Source organism: Schistocerca americana, chromosome 3 (genome assembly GCF_021461395.2).
Source record: "Schistocerca americana isolate TAMUIC-IGC-003095 chromosome 3, iqSchAmer2.1, whole genome shotgun sequence".
NCBI lineage: Eukaryota > Metazoa > Arthropoda > Insecta > Orthoptera > Acrididae > Schistocerca > Schistocerca americana.
In genome coordinates, this window is record NC_060121.1 from 469,814,162 (window position 1) to 469,833,536 (window position 19,375).

At 39.9% G+C, this 19,375-nt stretch overlaps 1 protein-coding gene across 1 annotated transcript in view; it reads left to right on the top strand.

The window, feature by feature from the left end:
• The window catches only part of LOC124605487 (lariat debranching enzyme), an 89,565-nt gene that overhangs the window by 63,528 nt on the left and 6,662 nt on the right, over positions 1–19,375 (top strand). The window contains exons 6-8 of the mRNA XM_047137211.1: positions 3,521–3,598; positions 6,956–7,098; positions 18,107–18,479. Of these exons, the coding sequence (XP_046993167.1) occupies positions 3,521–3,598; positions 6,956–7,098; positions 18,107–18,479 (594 nt within the window). The remainder of the gene's footprint in view (positions 1–3,520; positions 3,599–6,955; positions 7,099–18,106; positions 18,480–19,375) is intronic.

Below are 19,375 nucleotides of genomic sequence, written 5' to 3' on the forward strand. Positions count from 1 at the left end.
TACTCTCGCACGAGAGCTTCTGTAAAGTTTGGAAGGTAGGAGACGAGATACTGGCAGAAGTAAAGCTGTGAGTACCGGGCGTGAGTCGTGCTTCGCTCAGATGGTAGAGCACTTGCCCGCGAAAGGCAAATGTCCCGAGTTCGAGTCTCGGTCGGGCACACAGTTTTAATCTGCCAGGAAGTTTCAATTTCTTTGTTATTATTTTCATCTACTCTTCTGGCTTTTTCAAATTTCCCTTTTTTATGGTGTACTTCAGTTTCCATTTCCACCCATACCCTCCACCCATTTCTTCTGTAGGCAATTTTCTGCTAAATTAAGCCCTTCATCCTCTATTAGAATGCAGAAATGGAATATTTGGTTTTGTTAACTTTTGATGCCATTTTTATGTAGGATTAATACAGATAGCCTACTAAAATTTTCTGATCAAAAAACCTGTAACATCATGTGGAGTTGTTGGTGGTGTTTTTGATTTCCTTTTGTTGCTTGTCACACACTGAAGTCAGTGATCAGTTCTTGCACACCATTAACACAATGGCATACTGATGTTTATATTGTCAGCACTAGACTGTGCACTTCCTGCTTCATATCATGACGAAATAAAATATAGGATGTTACAACAACAGAAATTTACTTGGGAGTAGTTCTGTATTTTGTTAATGAAATTTATTGAGAGAATACTGAAGTTACCCTGAAATATTTTTGTGTTTAACAAAATCTGATTAGTCAAAATTACAAACTGTATTATTGTTACGAAGTATATTAATATCTGACAAAAAAGAGAACACTGTCTATTGTAAACGGTTGTATTTCTCAGATTGATTATATGATGCTGATACACAAATAGTTTTTCGTCAAACACCATGGGAAGTAACTGTGCTAATGTTGCTTTTTATTGTAACATAAGCCCCCACCATCTTCATGATCGTCACATACCAGTCCTTACTTGCTTTTAATTCCGTGCTGCATGAAATTGGGAAAGTTTCTTTATCTCCAGCACATTCATTCGGATTATTTTTTGAGTGATTGGGAAGCCTTCACTACGTTTATCTCGCATTTATTGAACAACTTGCTGCTCCACTTCATAAGGGCTTCCCTGATTAGGTCTCCTGAAAGTTTGGCATGTACAGGAGGCTATCTGACACCCCATTTAAACGGTGACACTAAATTTTTTTCTTGCTGCACTGTGTCTTATGACCTTGGCTTCATAAATCACCATGAAATTAAAATTATCGTTGTACCATCTGTGTGAACCAATTGTGAATCACAAACTCATAGATTAAGGTTTCTCAACAGAGTCACATCTTTGATGTACCTCCATTGCCAATTACTGCAGTTTACTGTTCAAACAGTATTGACTTGTGTCAAAACAGAGTGCGTTCGACTGCTGCCCCTGTCAGCAGTCTCTTGATGCCTAACACATTGAAAATAAGTGATCACGGCTGAGAAAGAGTTATGCCACCATTTGGTAGTCATTACATCTGCCGATCTCTGACATAGAGTTGAACCAGTATGGTGTAACATACCCACATCTGTCATCCGAAGTGAATTCAACTCAATGCCCACCCAGGTCAGAGCTGTTGTTGCGGCCAGAATTGGCAGCTACGTGTCCTAAATTTCAAACCTCGTACCCACAAATTATGTATGAATTGTATTCTTCCATCTATTTTGCTTAGAGAACCCACATTTACAGCAGACTGCAGAATGGTTCTACTGCTGTCGTTATACATTTCGTGAAGTACTGTGAAGGTGGGGTAAGAGAAATTAGGGCTTATGTGGAGGCATGTAAACAATCACTTTTCCCTTGCTCCATGTGCACATGGAACAGGAAAGGATATGCCTAGCTGTGATGTAAGGTACCCTGTGCCATGCATCATGCTGCAGAGTATGTATATATGTAGATGTAGACATTGTCAAACTGAAAAATACAATATGTTAATTCTGTCGGCTCCCTAGTACTTTGTGCTAACAGGGTGCTTCGTCTTTTGTAGCTAAACTGTAAAATCAATAGTGCCGTCAAGCACCATTGTTGAACTATGTTTCATTTGTTGTAGTACGTTTTAGGTATCCTGTACTGTCCTATTTATACTAGAATTAACAAGTGTCTTTGCAGAAATAAATACTATTGCTGAATCCATTTGTTTAATCGGTTCAATTCTGACTACATTTGTATTCCGGCAAACTTCAGTTTAAACATCATAGGTGTTCATAAAAAGCGAGGTATGCCAAATGCATTCCCACAGTTGGCAGCATGACACAATTTTGTGCCCACTCATCACTGCCCTCTGTGGATGCTGCCAATCTGATGCCACACTTCTAAAATCACCATATTTTGTGCACATGATCTCTGCTTCCACGAATGCATGATGATCTTTTCATCATGCCAATATACAACATAAAATGTTTATCTCAGCAGCCACAACTTTATCTGTGACTGTAACACAACCTTGTACTTTTTGAATGATGAATTTGGGAAGAAACCTTGTCTAATTAGCGGGTAAATATGGTAGTTTCTTGACTTAGGGAAGGTGGAGACTTTGCTACTAGTCTAGTGGGAATGGAGAGGCTGTATATGGTCCTGTAGTTACCATAGTGTTGCAATCAGAAACAGAATAGGCAAGCAGAGAAATCTCTCATTATTTGTAGAGTTGTATATGTGTTACCTAAAACATGTGGAAGGACAAGTCTTGTATGAATGTCTAAATGAAACACCATAGGATATTCAAAAAGGCTCTTGTTGCTATATGACTCATATGTGGAAGAGAACAGTGAATGTAAAAGGCACAGCATCACAGTTTTTGTTGCCTGAATATTCTTAGTTCCCATCATAAATGGACTTAACATGTTTTATGCATTTTTACTCTTAAACAGGACTGTATCTTGTAGTACCAATTGAAATTTAGTACTAATGATGAACTACCCAAAAGTTCTGAGAGTCTGAAGTGACTTCAAAGCTGGATTGGTCAGAAACACGGATTTTTTCCCCCTTGAAAGATTAAATGTAATTTTTCTGTGATTTGAAACACCAAGGGCTGGAAAATAGTGATAACTTCTTTTAAGTTTGATTATTTTTCTTGTAACCAGGCTCTCAACTGTAACCATGTACCTTCCCATCTGCCTATCTTATTCTTGAAATTTCAAAATACATAATTTCCTGCCCTGTATTTTCGCTTTCTTGCAACCTGTGACTTTTTCCTGATGCAAAATAAGATATTCCTGTTGAAACTGCACCATTTTGGCGCAGCTGAGGTGGACCGGGTGGAGTCACAGGAGGTAATCAACACAGTCTCACTTCTGAACTTCCAGAGATGAGTGGAATTATGAGAATAACTGTATGTATATCCATAGAGCCTTTGTTGAAGGCACCATCAATAATAAGCCTTAGGGTAAGTACACTTGTAGATGATTGATCTGGCGGGACTCTTTGAGTAGTTCTTGTTGTAGCTGATCAAATTAAATTTCTGTATACTATAACAATTCTTCAGCTGTGCAGTATTGCTTATATAGTTCATTTTCTCTTCAGGTCGCTGAGGAAAATGAAGAGAAGATAACAAAGTTTTTAGCTCTGGATAAGTGTCTTCCTAGACGGCAGTTCCTACAGGTAAACATCTGTTGTGTTAATGTGAAGCTACCTGTAAACAAAACCATAACAAAAACGAGTGTGAGTATTTTAACCATGTAAGTTGAAAGGGTGAAATTCACATGGATGACATCACAGTATATTTCGTCTCTTACCTGCTGCCAGGCAAACAAAATTAACCACAGCTTCATTAGCCAACAGGTGCTTGAAAATACAAATGATGTCACTTTTGCTGAAGAGCAACTTGATCAAATATGAAGGAATATGTGAATGGATGCAATATGAAAATGGAGATTCAGTTGGAGCATTGGATAGGGAAAGTTTATCCTTATATTGATCCAATATCAAGTTGCTGACGATTGTGATCTTCTGTTGGAACCACAGTGTGCACCATTGTTTATAACCTGTGACTATACATTAATCAGAGAAACGTGTGAAAAGTTTTAATGTGCTTTACCAAAAAGCCGTATTCTAAAGAGGCCTGTACTGTGGGAAACACTAATTGTGTATGTTAATATAACAACAGAAATAATCAATTATTGATAATACAATGTAAATGCATAGATAAAAAATCTACTCGCCAAGTGGTGGAATGGGAACAAACACACATAACAGGATTTAACATTCACAAACTTTCGGAGCAACAGAGCCAGTGGCTCCATAACCCCGGGTCAGGGAAGACTTACTGGGCAGGATGAGAAGGATGGGTGGCTTTCCTGGACTGTACCGCTTTCCCTAAACCTCCCTAGTCCTTTTCCTTCACCCCTCTTCCCTCCCCTTCAACTCTTCTGCCAGAAGGAGGAGCCACTGGCTCCATTTCTGCGAACGTTTGTAAATTTTAAATACTATTTGGTGTGTGTGTGTGTGTGTGTGTGTGTGTGTGTGTGTGTGTGTGTGTGTGTGTGTGTTTTCCCCTACCACCGCTTGGTGAGTAGATATTTTATCTATCCATTTACATTTAATTGTGGATGTGGTGTCATTACAGTGTACTAGCTTACATATTATTTAGTACATGTAACACATTAGTGTGTACACTCTCTTTAAAAAAGTAAATAAATAATATAAAATACACTACAAAGGAATTATCTGAATGGGACGGAAATTGGGAAATGTGATGTACATGTACAGAAAAACAAATGGTTGCAGTTTTAGAAAAATTGAGTGATCTATTCAAGAAAAAGAGCTTCACTAATTGAGCAAGTCAATAATATGTTGGTCCACTTCTGGCCCTTATTTAGACAGTTAATCTACTGGGCATTGATTCTTAGAGTTGTGGATGACCTGAGGGATATTGTGCCAAATTCTGTCCAGTTGGCCTGTTAGATCGTCAGAATTGTGTGATATTTGGAGGTCACTCCCCATAACGTTCCAAACATTCACATTGGGTGAGACACACAAACCTTGCTTGCCAATGTAGGATTTGGCGAGCACAAAGACAAGCATTAGAAACTCTCACCATGTGCAGGTGGGCGTTATTGTGCTGAAGTGTAGGCCCAGGGTGGCTTTCCATGAAGGGCAACAAAACATGGCATAGAATATCGCCAGTGTACCGCTGTGCTGTAAGGTTGCTGTGGATGACAACAAAAGGGGTGAAATGAAATGATAACCCAGACCCTCACTCCTGATTGTTGAGCCATATGGCGGATGACAATCAGGCTGGTAGCTTACCGCTGCCCAGGGCATCTACAGACACATCTTTGCTGGGTCATCAGGGCTCAGTTCGAAGTGGGACTCATCAGTGAAGAGAATTCTACCTCAGTCAGTGATATTCCATGCCAAGGGGTATTCCATGCCAAAGACGTGTCTGGAGGTGCCTTGGACTGCAGTGTCGACTGCCTTGTGGCCTGATGACCAGAACTGATGGTCTGGGGAGCCATTTCATTTATAGCAAGACCCTTTTGATTGTCATCCACAGCACCCTTTCAGCACAGCGGTACATAGACGATATTCTATGGCCATTTCTGTTGGGTTTAATGACAAGCCATCCTAGGCCTACATTTCAGTAAGATATTGCCCTCCTGCTACACTTGATGAGGATTTCTACTGCTTGTCTTCGTGCTTGCCAAACCCTGTCTTGGCCAGCAAGGTCGACGGATGTCCGCAGTTCGTGATCTAGTGGCTAGCATTGCTGCCTCTGAATCACGGGGTCCCCGGTTCAATTCCCTGCCGATTGGGGATTTTCTCTGCCCCAAAAACTGTGTGCTGTGTTGTCCTCATCATTTAAGCATCATCATCATAATCATCGTCTGTGACAGTTGCTAAATTGGACTGTGTAAAAATTTGTACTTTTTACAGGCGCTGATGACAGTGTAGTTGAGCGCCCCACAGACCAAAAATCATCATCAAGTTTGACAGATCTCTCCCCAGTTGAGAATGTTTGGAACATTATGGGCAGGGCCCTCCAACCATCTTGGGATTTTGACAATCTAACTTGCCAATTGAACAGAATTTGGAACGACATGTCTCAGGAGGACATCCAACAACCCTGTGAATCATTGCCAAGTCGAATAACTGCTTGCAAAAGGACCAGAGGTGGACCAATGTGTTCTTGAATTACTCAATTTGTGGTGCTCTTTCTCTTGTATAAATCATCCAATTTTTCTGAAATTGTAATTGTTTGTTTTTATGTAGTTGTACATAACATTTACCAAGTTGCATCCCATTTTTGAATAATTCCTTTGTGGCACATCTTTTGTTACATAAAACTTGGTACAAACACATGAAATAAATGGCCATCATAAACCTGGAAATTGATGGGTGCATCATAGGCTAAGGCAGGCAAGTCATGAGAAGAAAAACATTCACAGTCCAATGAGTCTAGTGGCAGCAGATACAGGCAGACTCCAATGAGCAAAGCAAACACAGTCCTGAGTACTGCTCCATCCATTATTAAGTGTCCACTGAATATAACAGTAAGACGCAGGTATACATAAACACTGAAGTGTTTTGTTATAGGCTGTGACTCACATGGTACACAGCCATGCGTCCTTGACAGACACCATAGCAGTTAGAACATGTGTTTTCTGTATCATTGTCACAATATATTACTTAACATTACTTTTGGCTTGTGTTTATTTTACAAAACCTTACTCAGCTGCTTTGCTTCACAAGACAGACATGAAGTGTTAGTATACAACTCAGGCCGAATTGAAAATTGAATACTATTTAAAATCTTTTGCACTCTATTATCAGCTCATTGGAGAAGAAATGCAAAATAATGAGGAACAAAAATACCATAAGCATACTCCACCTCAATTAGTATAAGCTGCATCATTGTCCCTCCAGGCAAACATTTAACATGGCTGATCTGTAAGTATGTGCTTATTTATTTGTTCTTTATGCTGAATGTAGAAAATCACTTGGTGCTTTGAATTTAAGGTCTTGGACATCCCTCATGACACCAACAAGCCTGTGGAACTAGAATATGACCTTGAATGGCTGACTATCCTTCATGCTACAAATCATCTGTTAAGTGTAAAAAAGGGCATACATTATATGCCAGGACCTGGAAATAATGAAAGGTATATATGAAATTCATGAGTAAATGATTTGTATCTATTCACTATATTCAATCTCGTATATCTTAGAAACTTATCAAAGGGGTAGAAGAATAGTATAGAAAATTAATTTGTTGGTGCCTCTTCTGTCTATTAACTCCCCTGTGCAGCATTTCTTTCGTCCTTTCTCCCCGTTTAAGTCTTCAGGCTGTTACGCGTCTGCAATTTTGAATAAAAATTAATGTTGTCCTACTAAGTGGTTCTGTAAGCTATATGGGAAATTAAATGAAAGTGCCAGCGATTCACATTATGATTAACCAACTAATGTACCATAATGAAACTTCCTGGCAGATTAAAACTGTGCAAGCTGTAGTTTCTGTGCAATTTAGAAAGTAGGAGGGAGATAATGACAGAAGCATTGCATGCAAAAGGCAAGGTTCCCAATTACAGGCTTGACCCAGCACAGTTTTTACCTTCCAGAAAGTTCCAAGCAATTAACAGTCTGCTGCAGGATGAGTGTGTGTGTGTGTGTGTGTGTGTGTGTGTGTGTGTGTGTGTGTGTGTGTGGCTTTTTTTAACAAAATACTGAGACTTGTTTAAATGTGGCTTTGGGTTGTGTCCTTATTTTACTAAACCATTCAAATCACTGGCATTTAATTAAGTCCACTGTGCTTCTCCATTGTGTAATATGAGCATCTTTGAAATCAAATTGAGAGCAGAGGTGCAAGGTAATCAATCCGGAACAGTAGTGTGAGCTGTGTAGAAGATAGAAAACAAAATATTTGGATGTGGTTTACTATCATGTTCTACAAAAATGACAGATAAATTAATTTGTTACCTTAAAAGTTAATGAAATCCCATTCATGTTACATAAAAAGTAAACACTATTAGTTGTATGTCAATCATATTATCTGCAATTTGTTTCACTTTATTGCAAATTTCATCCACAAAATATCTTACAAGATACTTCTTCCAGTGTATTTTACCACTTGGTCTATCAGCAAAACTGTATCTGTAAAAGAATCCAGTAAAATGGAAGTTAATAATAACCTCACAGCAAACACTCCAGTGAAAATAAAATAAAAAAAACCCTCTCAACAGCACATGAAATTCTTTTGGGCTGGGTAAGTAATGACTTGAGCAATACATTGTTGCTGGTGAAAGATGACTCCCTTTTAAATCAGATACTGACTGTGTGTAATCTGTTATGTTTCAGGAATCACATATGATGCAAATGTGGCCCTATTTTTATTGTTGGTGTTATATAATACGTTCTTTGTGGCATCTGAACACATTACTTCTTTCAGATTGCTGGGAGCAGGTTATCACCATCTCCAAATACTGGAGAAAGGATTCAGAGAATTATAGGAGATATGGAAAAGTCAATTGTATTGTGTTTTGGAATATGCTCAGCCACAAATGGTTTAGTTGGGCTTAAAACAGTTTTCCAGTGGCCATACAAGCAAACAGGTGTTGTTTGTTATATCAGCCATGGAGCCCTTGTAACTATGAGGGACAGAGGAATAAAAATTAACATTTTGTATTCTTTGGTGGATGATGGATTTACATTTTGGGAGGGATGGGAAGGCTTGTGAGGATTTTCCTCATAACAAATGGTTGTTATCAGCAAAACTGTATCTGTAAAAGAATCCAGTAAAATGGAAGTTAATAATAACCTCACAGCAAACAGTCCAGTGAAAATAAAATAAAAAAAACCCTCTCAACAGCACATGAAATTCTTTTGGGCTGGGTAAGTTGCTGATAACAAATGGTAGCCAAATCCCCATGATGCTATGGGAGGCTTGGAGAGAAATGGCATAGCTAATTCTATTGATGTCATCTGTTTACAAGCAATCACCCAAAGTAAAGTAACTAACACCTGGGACCATATCTGGCACACAATACACATCTGTGGCGACAACATAAGCATGGCACCCGAGGGAGAAGGGCCATTGTCAGTTGCCAGAGGTGAATGTTCCATCGACTGAAACAGAACGACAGTACAGTCAGGCAATTTGCAAACAAGAGCCTTAGAAGCTGTAGACAAATTGTTAATTACTGTAACACAAATGTTGAGCATACCAAAAACTCTGTACATAAAATGACTAAAAATAACCTCGGAAGAGGAACGCAAGAAACAACTTAACAAAACTGATGAGCACGTGTTGCATAACCATTGACACCTGATAGTGAAGAATAGAAAAACCACATAAGAGTCATTTCGCAATAATTTCCAAAAGCTCAGTGCAGGGTGTGTGAATATACTGAATTGCATTACTAAACTACTAGACAAAATGATCCTGCAAAAAACGAAACATGCTGTGTGACAGGGAGGGCTGGACGTAACCAGAACTTGCAGCTAAATTACCATGAAGGTGCAACTCATGGCCCAGAAAGCCCATGTGAGCAGCAGTAACACGATCCAAAGATCTACAAGGTGCTACTGTAGGTGCATAAGTTGCTAATGGCTGAAGACACCCAGGAGAGGCAGAGAGAGCTGAGCGGGGCACATACTGCAGCCGAAAACTCCTGGTGTGCTGGAGAAAGACAGGAACAACCGGTGGGTAGTGCAGGCAGTGAGGGGTGCAGTACTTCTACCACCACCAAGTCTCCAGAGTGCACGTACACATCAGGCACTGGGGTCAACAAGGACAAGGTAAGAGGAGAAGTGTCCATGGGAACCTGAGGAAGGGATGACAAATGGGATTGGTGGCTGCAGAATCGTGAGATTGGCAGTAGGGCTGGTGGTGATGGCAGGAGTGATCGCAGGGGCATCAGTGGCGCACCAGCAAGTTGCCCGTGGAGGCGGTAGCAGTGGGTAGGCCAGTGTCAAGAGGGCTGCAACAGGGCCAGTGTTAATGGTGTCCAGTACAAAAGCTGGGCCGAAACCATAGGGACTCCCGCCATAGAACTCTGTGAACGGGAAACGAGTGTTGCCAGGCATGACAATATTGCAAACAAACTGACTTGAGGTGGGCAATCTTGACAATTACAAAATACTTGGATGTTAAGCCTGAAACACTGTTCATGATAACGCTCACATGAACACTGGGTAAGATTGTCTTGTCAGTAGCCAAGGATGTGATGCACATACGGGTCGGTTGGAGGTAACTGTCACTGCAAAAATGGTCATCCAACTGTTCTACTAAAAGTCATAGTCTACGTCCTCCAGATGGGAGTCTTAAAAAACTGACAACATAAATGAAAGATTTCTGCATATGCTCTTGAAGTAAAGTGAACACTGCGCTACATACCTTGTAGGTTGCATGCTGTGAAGTGCATCTTCAGTTGCTGACAGTATATGGCCCAGTGCTCTTTCTGGCCATGAAACTCATTCTTCAATGGGTTGCTGAGTTGCAGCCACATTAGTAAGCATCTGAGGAAACTGAGCAATGTTTCTTTATAGTTGAAGTTACTGACACCAGAACAGTATAACAGTAACTGAGTGAGCTAAGTGATGCCCTGCAACAGCCCCTGGATTTTGAGTCAGAGAGAGCTCCATTTTTTGTACAGACATAAACAGCTTCTGAATTTGAAGCAGATGGCTTCAGTAATTGAACAGCCATTATAATTCAAAAGAGACTCGGTTCAATGCAATAACACACTGCAGTGAACTGGAAACTGAACTTTCACTGAATTATGAGGATGCACCAATTAACCTAAAACAACCATGGGAACATACTGCTCGAACTACGCAGAAAGAAAAAATGCCAAGAAAGTTATATCACAAACCTGCATCTACTAGGAAAACTGATTCACCATGTTCAATGAACACTTACCAAGTATCAATACAACGAAAATCGACACACGAGTTTAATATAGTTACTGAGTCCAACATAAGAACGGTTCACGTCTGGTGCCCGTTGGACACACTAGTAAAGCATTAAGTCATTGTGTGGTACATAACTGGTCAGATGATATGTTTCCTTCTGTATTTGATAAATGTTCATGTGGGGAGGATCTTTTGTGTAATAATTATGGTGCTATGGTGTACAGATTTTCAGTTCTTAAATCTTAGCATTAATATCTTTCTTTTCCTTTCTAGATGCCGTGAACAATTTGTCTATACTATTTTCTGTTTTATTACTTAATTCATCACTAGATGTTTTAAAGTCATCTTGTAAATTATTTTTTAATTATGTCTTTACAGTTTTCATCTAATTTAGTATTCAAAACTTTTAAATCATTCTGGGATGTTGGCATCCATGTTACTTGTCCCAATAGGCATTCAGTGATAAAAGACAATAACTTATAACTAGTCTAAAGCACATACTCACTGTTACAGTCTCAAATGTTCTATAGAAATACAAAAATTGCTCTTCATACCCGTGCCGCACACAACAGTACCGCGGTTTCCACAAAAGAAAGAAAACAATAATGACTTCGCTTACCAAACTGCATTGCTTTCATTGTTAAGACACCACTGCATTGCAGTGACAGCGTGCTAGGCAAGCTGTTGTGACACACGACAGTAATGGTCACTGGTTTTTGTAACCTTTTCGTTGGTAGACTAAAACACGACAGCACAGTGTACAATCACAAAAATGCTCAAATGCAATACAAGACTAGTAGCATAGCAACATCCAAATCTCGAGGGCTGCACAATAAGTAATAGTGCACAGCACGGCTTTGACTGAAGGCAGGGCACTCTTATTGGCCTAGATATAGACAATTGAAGACAGCAATGATGTTGGTGGCACTAGTTTTGAGGTGGGGCATACGACGGTGTTGTAGACTTGGGCTGTAGGTCAACATTGGAACCTCTGATGTATGTCCCCACATCAACTGATAGCAAGCCTTAGCTTAGTGCATCGAGTAATATCTGTAGTGTGCTGACGTGGCCATTTGCATGTGCGGCCAGTGCAGCCACGAGGCTGACAGCTTAAGATGGTAGTAACTGTGTGTTTACCACATGCGTGCCTTCGCTGAAGGGGTGTGTGTGGATGCTGGACGAGATGAGCTGGTGACAAAACAGCAGTCGGCTGCACTTATAGTCGGGGAAATATGGCCAATATAATGTTTATTTTAGATTTCTTCTCCTTTGTAAATCGAGTTACTAAATTTGCATTTGGTTCCACAAACAATTAATTCTTGTTATTTTTGTCAGTGTCAGTGCTAAAACAGCTTATGTATTGCCGCAAAGCTGGTTGTTGATCTTGTTGTTCAGTACAACCATGATCAGTCTCTAATTTATTTTTATTATTTTCTCGTTACATTTCTCTCCAACAGTGAAATGTGTAATGTCCCGTCATGGTCGACAAATGGAATGATTCCTGTTGTATCTGATGAGTGTTCAGAGGGGAGAGAACTACATGTAATAATTACAATGCTGTGGTGTACAGATTTGGAATTATTGACTTGTTTATTTGGAGTATGTTCCAGTATCTGGATCTTCTTTCTGTGGACTTCGTCTCCTATGCAGTGTGGTTTGCGCTGGAGATGAAATTTGTATTTATTTAGATTCAACAAGCTACCAAACAATTGAAGTCTCTTTTTGAAGACTTGTATCTTTTCTTCCAACTTATACAGCTCTAGAGACTCCCATACACTATTTTCTGTAGATTACCTTTGACTGTTAGATTGAGTGTTAACAGAATTATTGAAAACTCTATGTCCACACTCCTGCAGATTATTTCACGGACTCCAGCGGAATTCACTCTTCTTTTTTTTCTTGTGACGTAGGCACATGCTGCATGGAATAAGTGCCAAATCAGCAGGTGTAGGAAAGCTTGACCAAATTGCAAAGCCACCCTCTTCTTATAGAAACACTGCTTCCACCGCATTTTTTAACATGCACAAGCACAGTATGTGTCTCCAGAGGTCCTTAAAACTGCTAATAAAAATTAACTGCGTGTCTGGCGAGTATCATTTGTTTATACTGTTAACATAGAAGTGATATGTTACACCTCACACAGTATCCCATTATGTCAAACTATAACACACGCAGATATCTAGTTGTTTGAAACTCCTCACAAATAATTTAGAAGAAACAAACCAATACCCCTGTTAGAATCAGCTTGTTGCCATTTCTCTGTTGGTTGCTGAGTGATACAACAGGCCAGAATCAAAATACACACATAGCAATAACAACTCTTCATTTATTAACTATGAGCAAAACTCAATACAGGTTTAGAGAACAAATGTCTAAACTGCTTGATACAGCTGAAATGTCAGTTCTTGATGGTGTCTAGAGGGTGCTCACTTTGAGAAGTCCACGAATGTCACAGTAGACAAGGAGCAGGGACATGCCATGGAGGAATAGTGGCATGGTCCCATGGGGGCATTTAGCTCATCAGCGGTCATCGAAAGAGAAGCAAGGTGCTGTAGTGACCCAACCTATGAGCTCACAGCCTCGTCAACACGCAAGTCTTCTGAAGCAGTGGACGACACAGTCCCACGAGGCTGTGAGCTCATAGGCAGTCAAAATGCAACTCCAGTTAAGCGATGCCTGAGGAGTGGCTGATGGAAGTCCAGCATCGTACGGTGAGGACAAGACGACAGCAACTAATGGGCAGCAGGAAAAGCAGCAATGGCAGGCATTGAGTCAGCAGCATAGACTTGAGGGCGGCTGACACAAGTCCAGAGCCTGGAGTGTAACTGTAGGCCAAGTGGATGGGCAGTGATCTAAATAACTGACAGTGGGGAATACTATTGCTGCGTCACATGAACGTCTGACTGAGCAGAAGCAAATTGATACTTGTGACTGCAGCACTGTAAGTGTTGGAGCCGTGTATGTGGGGGTGCAGCCCTGCACTCGCCTCACAATATTTATGGTGTTTCGAATAGTAATGTTCTCTTTTTACAATCAGAAAAGTAGAAAATTATGAGGTGCATTGGGTTCACCAGTGAGTGAGGTCAGCTTGAGAATTAGAACCAGTGAAGTGGAAATAATTAAATGCAAGATTAAACAGGATAAAAAAGTAACTTTTTAGTATAAAAAATATAAATTTAATAGCAGTGAACAAGTCTTGCCACACAGCTAAACGTGCAAAATGTGAAAATTTAATTGAATATTAATGAAAGCAGGCTTTCTTCAAAAAGCAACAATTATATTCAGGAAGACGACAGCAAGAAGAAGACTGCAAACATTTCCACTCTTATAGTGTATTGGACAATCCAAAGTAAATGGGTTCATAATACATGGATTGGAGGGTAATGGGGGATGGCGATCTGTTGCAATTTTATTACTTAGTGACAGAGAAGTTAGTGTGGCATATTATAATACTTGTGGAAGCTAACCAAATGATAAGAATTACGACATTGGGTTTTTATGGGTAGGGTTTGTCGTACCTTGAAATTGCAGTACATACAATCTATAACAGTACCACATTGATGGATGTGCGAAAGACGTGGCAATGAAACCCAGTTGAATTACCAGCCTTAGAGTGGGCTAATAATAGTGATGCAAGCTTAAGATACAAGCTACCTCATCTGCGTATCAATTATGAATCCCATAGAATTTCTTCTGGAATAACTGTATAGCCCTAGAGCATTAGAGAGATGTGCTTCTATAGGTCAGTTGTGTTTGCAGTACTGTAGATCGAATGCACACATCTATTTGCATAGGGTATTTTAGACAGCAATCCAACGATATGTCTAATTACATTGGGTTAGATTGTCTTTTCTGGTAGGTCTCATTTAATTTTAGGCCACAATGATCACCTAGTACATGTATTGCACCCCGGCAAGAAAAGTGACCCAAGTTGAAAAATGGAAAATACGTGTGAATGCCCCAACATGCACAAAAAATATCATGGAATTTACTGCCAACGATACGTACTTGAAATTTAAAGGGAGCTTTTACTATTTCATTATAAGTTTTATAGGAATAGTCCTCTAAGTCAAGTTTTCTTAAGTGTCGTATTTTTCTGAGTTGTGACACTGTTCTTGCCGAGGTGCAAAATGAGGTAGGGTAGTGAACCTGTCCCGTATTTTACTAGACAATTTCTTGGCATTATGTCTTGTGGTAATATCAGTATCGTGAACAGTGTGTCCTGAGTTTCGAATAGCATATACATTGCTGGCCATTAAAATTGCAACACTACAAAGGTAGCATGCAACAAACTTCAAATTGTGTGAAGTAAACTACATATTTAGTTACACTGATCAACCTTGAACATTATGACACTGAGCTGCTATTGATACAAACCTTTCTAGGGGGCTAGCAGCGTCAGCTGTTGAGAATGACTGGTAGTCACACACATGTACGGTGGATGTAGTATCAGTGAGAATGTTGTCCATGTCTAGAATGGGGAAGGTGCGATCTGTCTGAGTTTTACCGAGGGCAGATTGTGATGGTCTGGAGGATCAGCATGAGCATTTCGGAAACTGTATAACTGATAGGGTTTTCAAAGAGTGCTGTGATTAATGTCTTCAACACGTGGTGAAACCACGTTCAGACGTCATGGGGTTGGGCGGCCATCTCTAGTTACTGCTGTCAGGCATTGTAGGCTGGGCAGACTGGTAGAACAGGACAGGTGACGGGCTTTGGTGGAACTAACATCAGATTTTAATGCGAGGCAGAGTACAAGTGTGTCTAATGATGGGCCTCCTCAGCCAATGAGCCGTGCATATGTCAATGTTAACATCATGACATCAGCAACTACAACTAAAATGGGCAGGTGACTGTTGGCACAGTGGCAGAGTGTTGCATGGTCTGATAAATCCTGATACCTTCTTCCTCACGGTAATGGGAGGGTGCAAATCTGTCATCTGCCAAGGGAACAGCTCCCTTCCACCTGTACTATGGGATGGAGATGAGCAGATTGCACCTCCATTATGCTCTGGGCGACATTCACAAGGGCATCTGTGAGTCAGTGGAGCTTGTGGGAGGCACCATGATGGGCAAGAAGTATTGTACACTGGTTGCAGACCACATACACAGCTTTATGATAATTGTTTCCCACTGACAGTGGTATTTTTCATCAAGATAACATGCCATGTCATAAGGCCAGGAGTGTGATGGAGTGGTTCGAGGAATACGTGGTGAGTCCCGATTGATGAGCTGCCTCCCCCCCTCCCAACTCAACAGATCTCAACCACATCAAACAAATCCGGAATGTGATTGAACAAGTCGCCACAGCTCATCGCTCCCCTCCCCGGAATTTATGAGAATTAGGTGATTTGTTTGTGCAGATCTGGTGCCAGCTCCCTCCAGTGGCATACCAAGGCCTCATTGTTTCCATGCAATGTGCTGCTGCTGTTATCTATGTCAAAGGTAGACATACGGGCTATTGTGTATGTGGTCATAATGTTCTGGCTGATTAGTGTATATACAAATAATTAACGTTTAAGCACAACTGCACAGAATAAGTGAAAGTAATACCATTTACATTCTGTGTACACTATAGGTTTCGTATTTGGAAGTTGCTTTTTTGTGACATGATGATAATAGGCATCGTGTAACAAGGCGAAACAAATACCTGCATATGCTGGAAATGGGAACATGACTGTTGTTTATCATTCTGTGATATTAGGAAGGTTGCATGCATTGTCACATAGGATCTCAATGCTCCCATGCAACAAGTGCCTGGGAGGACAGACTTATTGTTCACTCAGTCATGCAGGATCATGCAGCTACATCATGTTCCTTGATTCAGGAAATGGGCATGTTTCTTAGCAAGACAAGTATCTACACTGACAGTGCTGTGATGTCTGGAACACCACAGACTTTCAGCCCACAGACCATTGTTGTGGCTTTGCAAAAGAGTGAGGCTGACCAACAGTAATAGATAACACTGGTCACAGAAATGGCACCAGATCATCTTTTCAGATGAATTCCAGTTTTGCATACAATATCAACATGACTGTATCCATGTGTAGAGTCCATGTGGAGAATGAATGTTACCAGATTGCTTTTGTCATCACCTCCTAGAGGCCCAGCACCTAGTTTGAGGGTATTGGGTGCCATTGGCTACATAACGTGCTCTCCCTGAGGTGGTAGTTTGGACAGCAGATATTACATTTTAAGGCTAGTAGCTGTGCTCTGTCTTTGAGCCCTCCTCTGATGTTATCTGTCAACAAGATAAGGCAAGACCATATGTTGCACATGCTGTCCTGACTTGCCTCAGCACAGTGTGTGTTTGACTATTGCCTTGACCAGAATGTTCAGATCTCTTAATCAGTGAGAACACCTGGTCATGGTTGGTGAGAGATTGGCACATCATGACTCACTAACCACTACAGTTGATGAACTTCTGAGTTGAAGCAGCATGGAGTGAATTACCCTTATCTGTCCCCCAAGCTCAGTTCAATTTCATGCCCAATCGGGTTACAACTGTTGTTGCTACCATAGGTGACAGCACTGTGTACCAATTTTCACGTCCTCTACACCCCGAAATTACCTACAAATTTAATCAAGTAGTCTTCCCACTGTACTACAGTAAGTAAAATTTTGTTATTTGTTGTCTTTCCTGTTGCCATTTTAAGGGCTGGCAGTGTATTCTGCAGTTTTGCCTAAGTAGCAGGTATAGTGGAAAATTATGCCCTTCATCCTGTTCAGTCCCTGGGTGGTATTCCAACAGAACACTTTTCGTCTCCAAGGTCAAGAATAAGAAGCTGCTCTCAGCAAGACAGATACCATAGCTTTGTTAATAAATTGTGCTACTTATCAGTCAGTGAACAGTGAAATCCCAAACACATTCTGTGATTCATTGTTCCGTGATTTTGATGTTACATTCAAATAGCAGCCACTATGGTTGAACTTGGATGTGGATGAAATCTGCATAGGAACCCATTCGACAGAGTGTATTAATCTTGAATCCTTCTTGTTCCCGTTCCATTGTGTAGAGAGGTTCTCATCACATTATGTTATTATTTCATCATGCACTGACTTGGAGTCATCCTCACTTGCAAAAATATTGTAATACAGCCCATACATTTATTTCTAGTTTGCTGGCAGAGTAAATTTAACTAATTTTAAATTTATCTAATTTCTCAGGATTCATTCTTGTTGCTGCAATTGTCAGTGATTTATCTTATCTTAGTCTGTTAGTGGTACATCGACTAAACCGTAATTGCAATGTTTCTTTAGGTGGACTTTTGCTCCCACTACTGAAGAAAAGGTTATGATTCAAAGAAAATTTGACGGTAATCTTCGTATCCCATCAAACTTTTGCCGTACAGTAATTCCATTTGATGGCAATACATTGTCAACATCTAACAATAGTCAGCAACCATGTGCACGTGTAAACCCACAGACAACAGAGTTCTGTGAAAAAGTGGGAATAGATGATCCATTGGCTATATTGTTGATGGCTAGTGATGGTGTGTTATGTGGAACAGATTTATACAGTCCAAATAACAGCCAGCATTCTATTTCTTCACTACCAAGTTTCTTAACACCTGAGAAGCCAGGCGATCTCACACAGGTGTCATTATCACCAGGCAGTGAAGACCTTACACAGGTAAGAGAATTTTAAAATTTAATTTGATACAGTATATATATATATATATATATATATATATATATATATATATATATATATATATATATATATATATATTGTGTGTGTAAGCAAGCTAATAGAATTTGAAGTGGTGGTGGTGGTGTGTTGTTCCCTTTTTCTTCTTTCATTGTAATGTGTCTGCAGTTGGCAGTTTTTCTCACCCATGTAAACTATTTTGAGCTCTTCACAAGGAAGATCAAAAATGAAAGTGCTGAACAAAAGCATTTATAACCAAGCATGTTTTGCAAGATCAAAAGGAAAAGAATGAAAGGTTGAAGTAAGGGAACACAAAGTAAATTGGGTATCACACTTTGAAGAATTCATTATATGTATTTTTTATCCACTTCTAAAAAACATTTTAAATTTTTATCCTCTTCTAAAACTCTTGAACACCTAAGGGAAGGAAGCGGATTTTTTCAAAGTACGAGCTTTTCTCTGTATTGACAGAATCTTTGTTTGCTACTATTTGGGCTTTTATCTGTATTGACAGAATCTTTGCTGCTATTTCAGCTTTTAGAAGAGCAAGGCATGACTTTCTTGCTCATACCAGTTAGTTGTTAATGTAGCTCAAAGAATAATTTTTTTAGTAGAGGCTTGTTTTTCGTAATGTATTCTTTGATGCCTTCCACATCCATGTGAACATTCTCTTTCCTTTTGGAATTTGTGGAGCATCTGAAAATTTTGTTTCCAGGGCATGAGAAAAATAGACTTTCTGTGAAAGTAAAGAGAATAACTCGATCTTTGTGCATGCATTTTGTGTAAACCTTGATTTTCAAATAATTGAGGAAATCAAGATAACAGGTCACTGCATAAAGCTGAGTCATCAATGAGCATGTAAACAGGACTGAGAACTT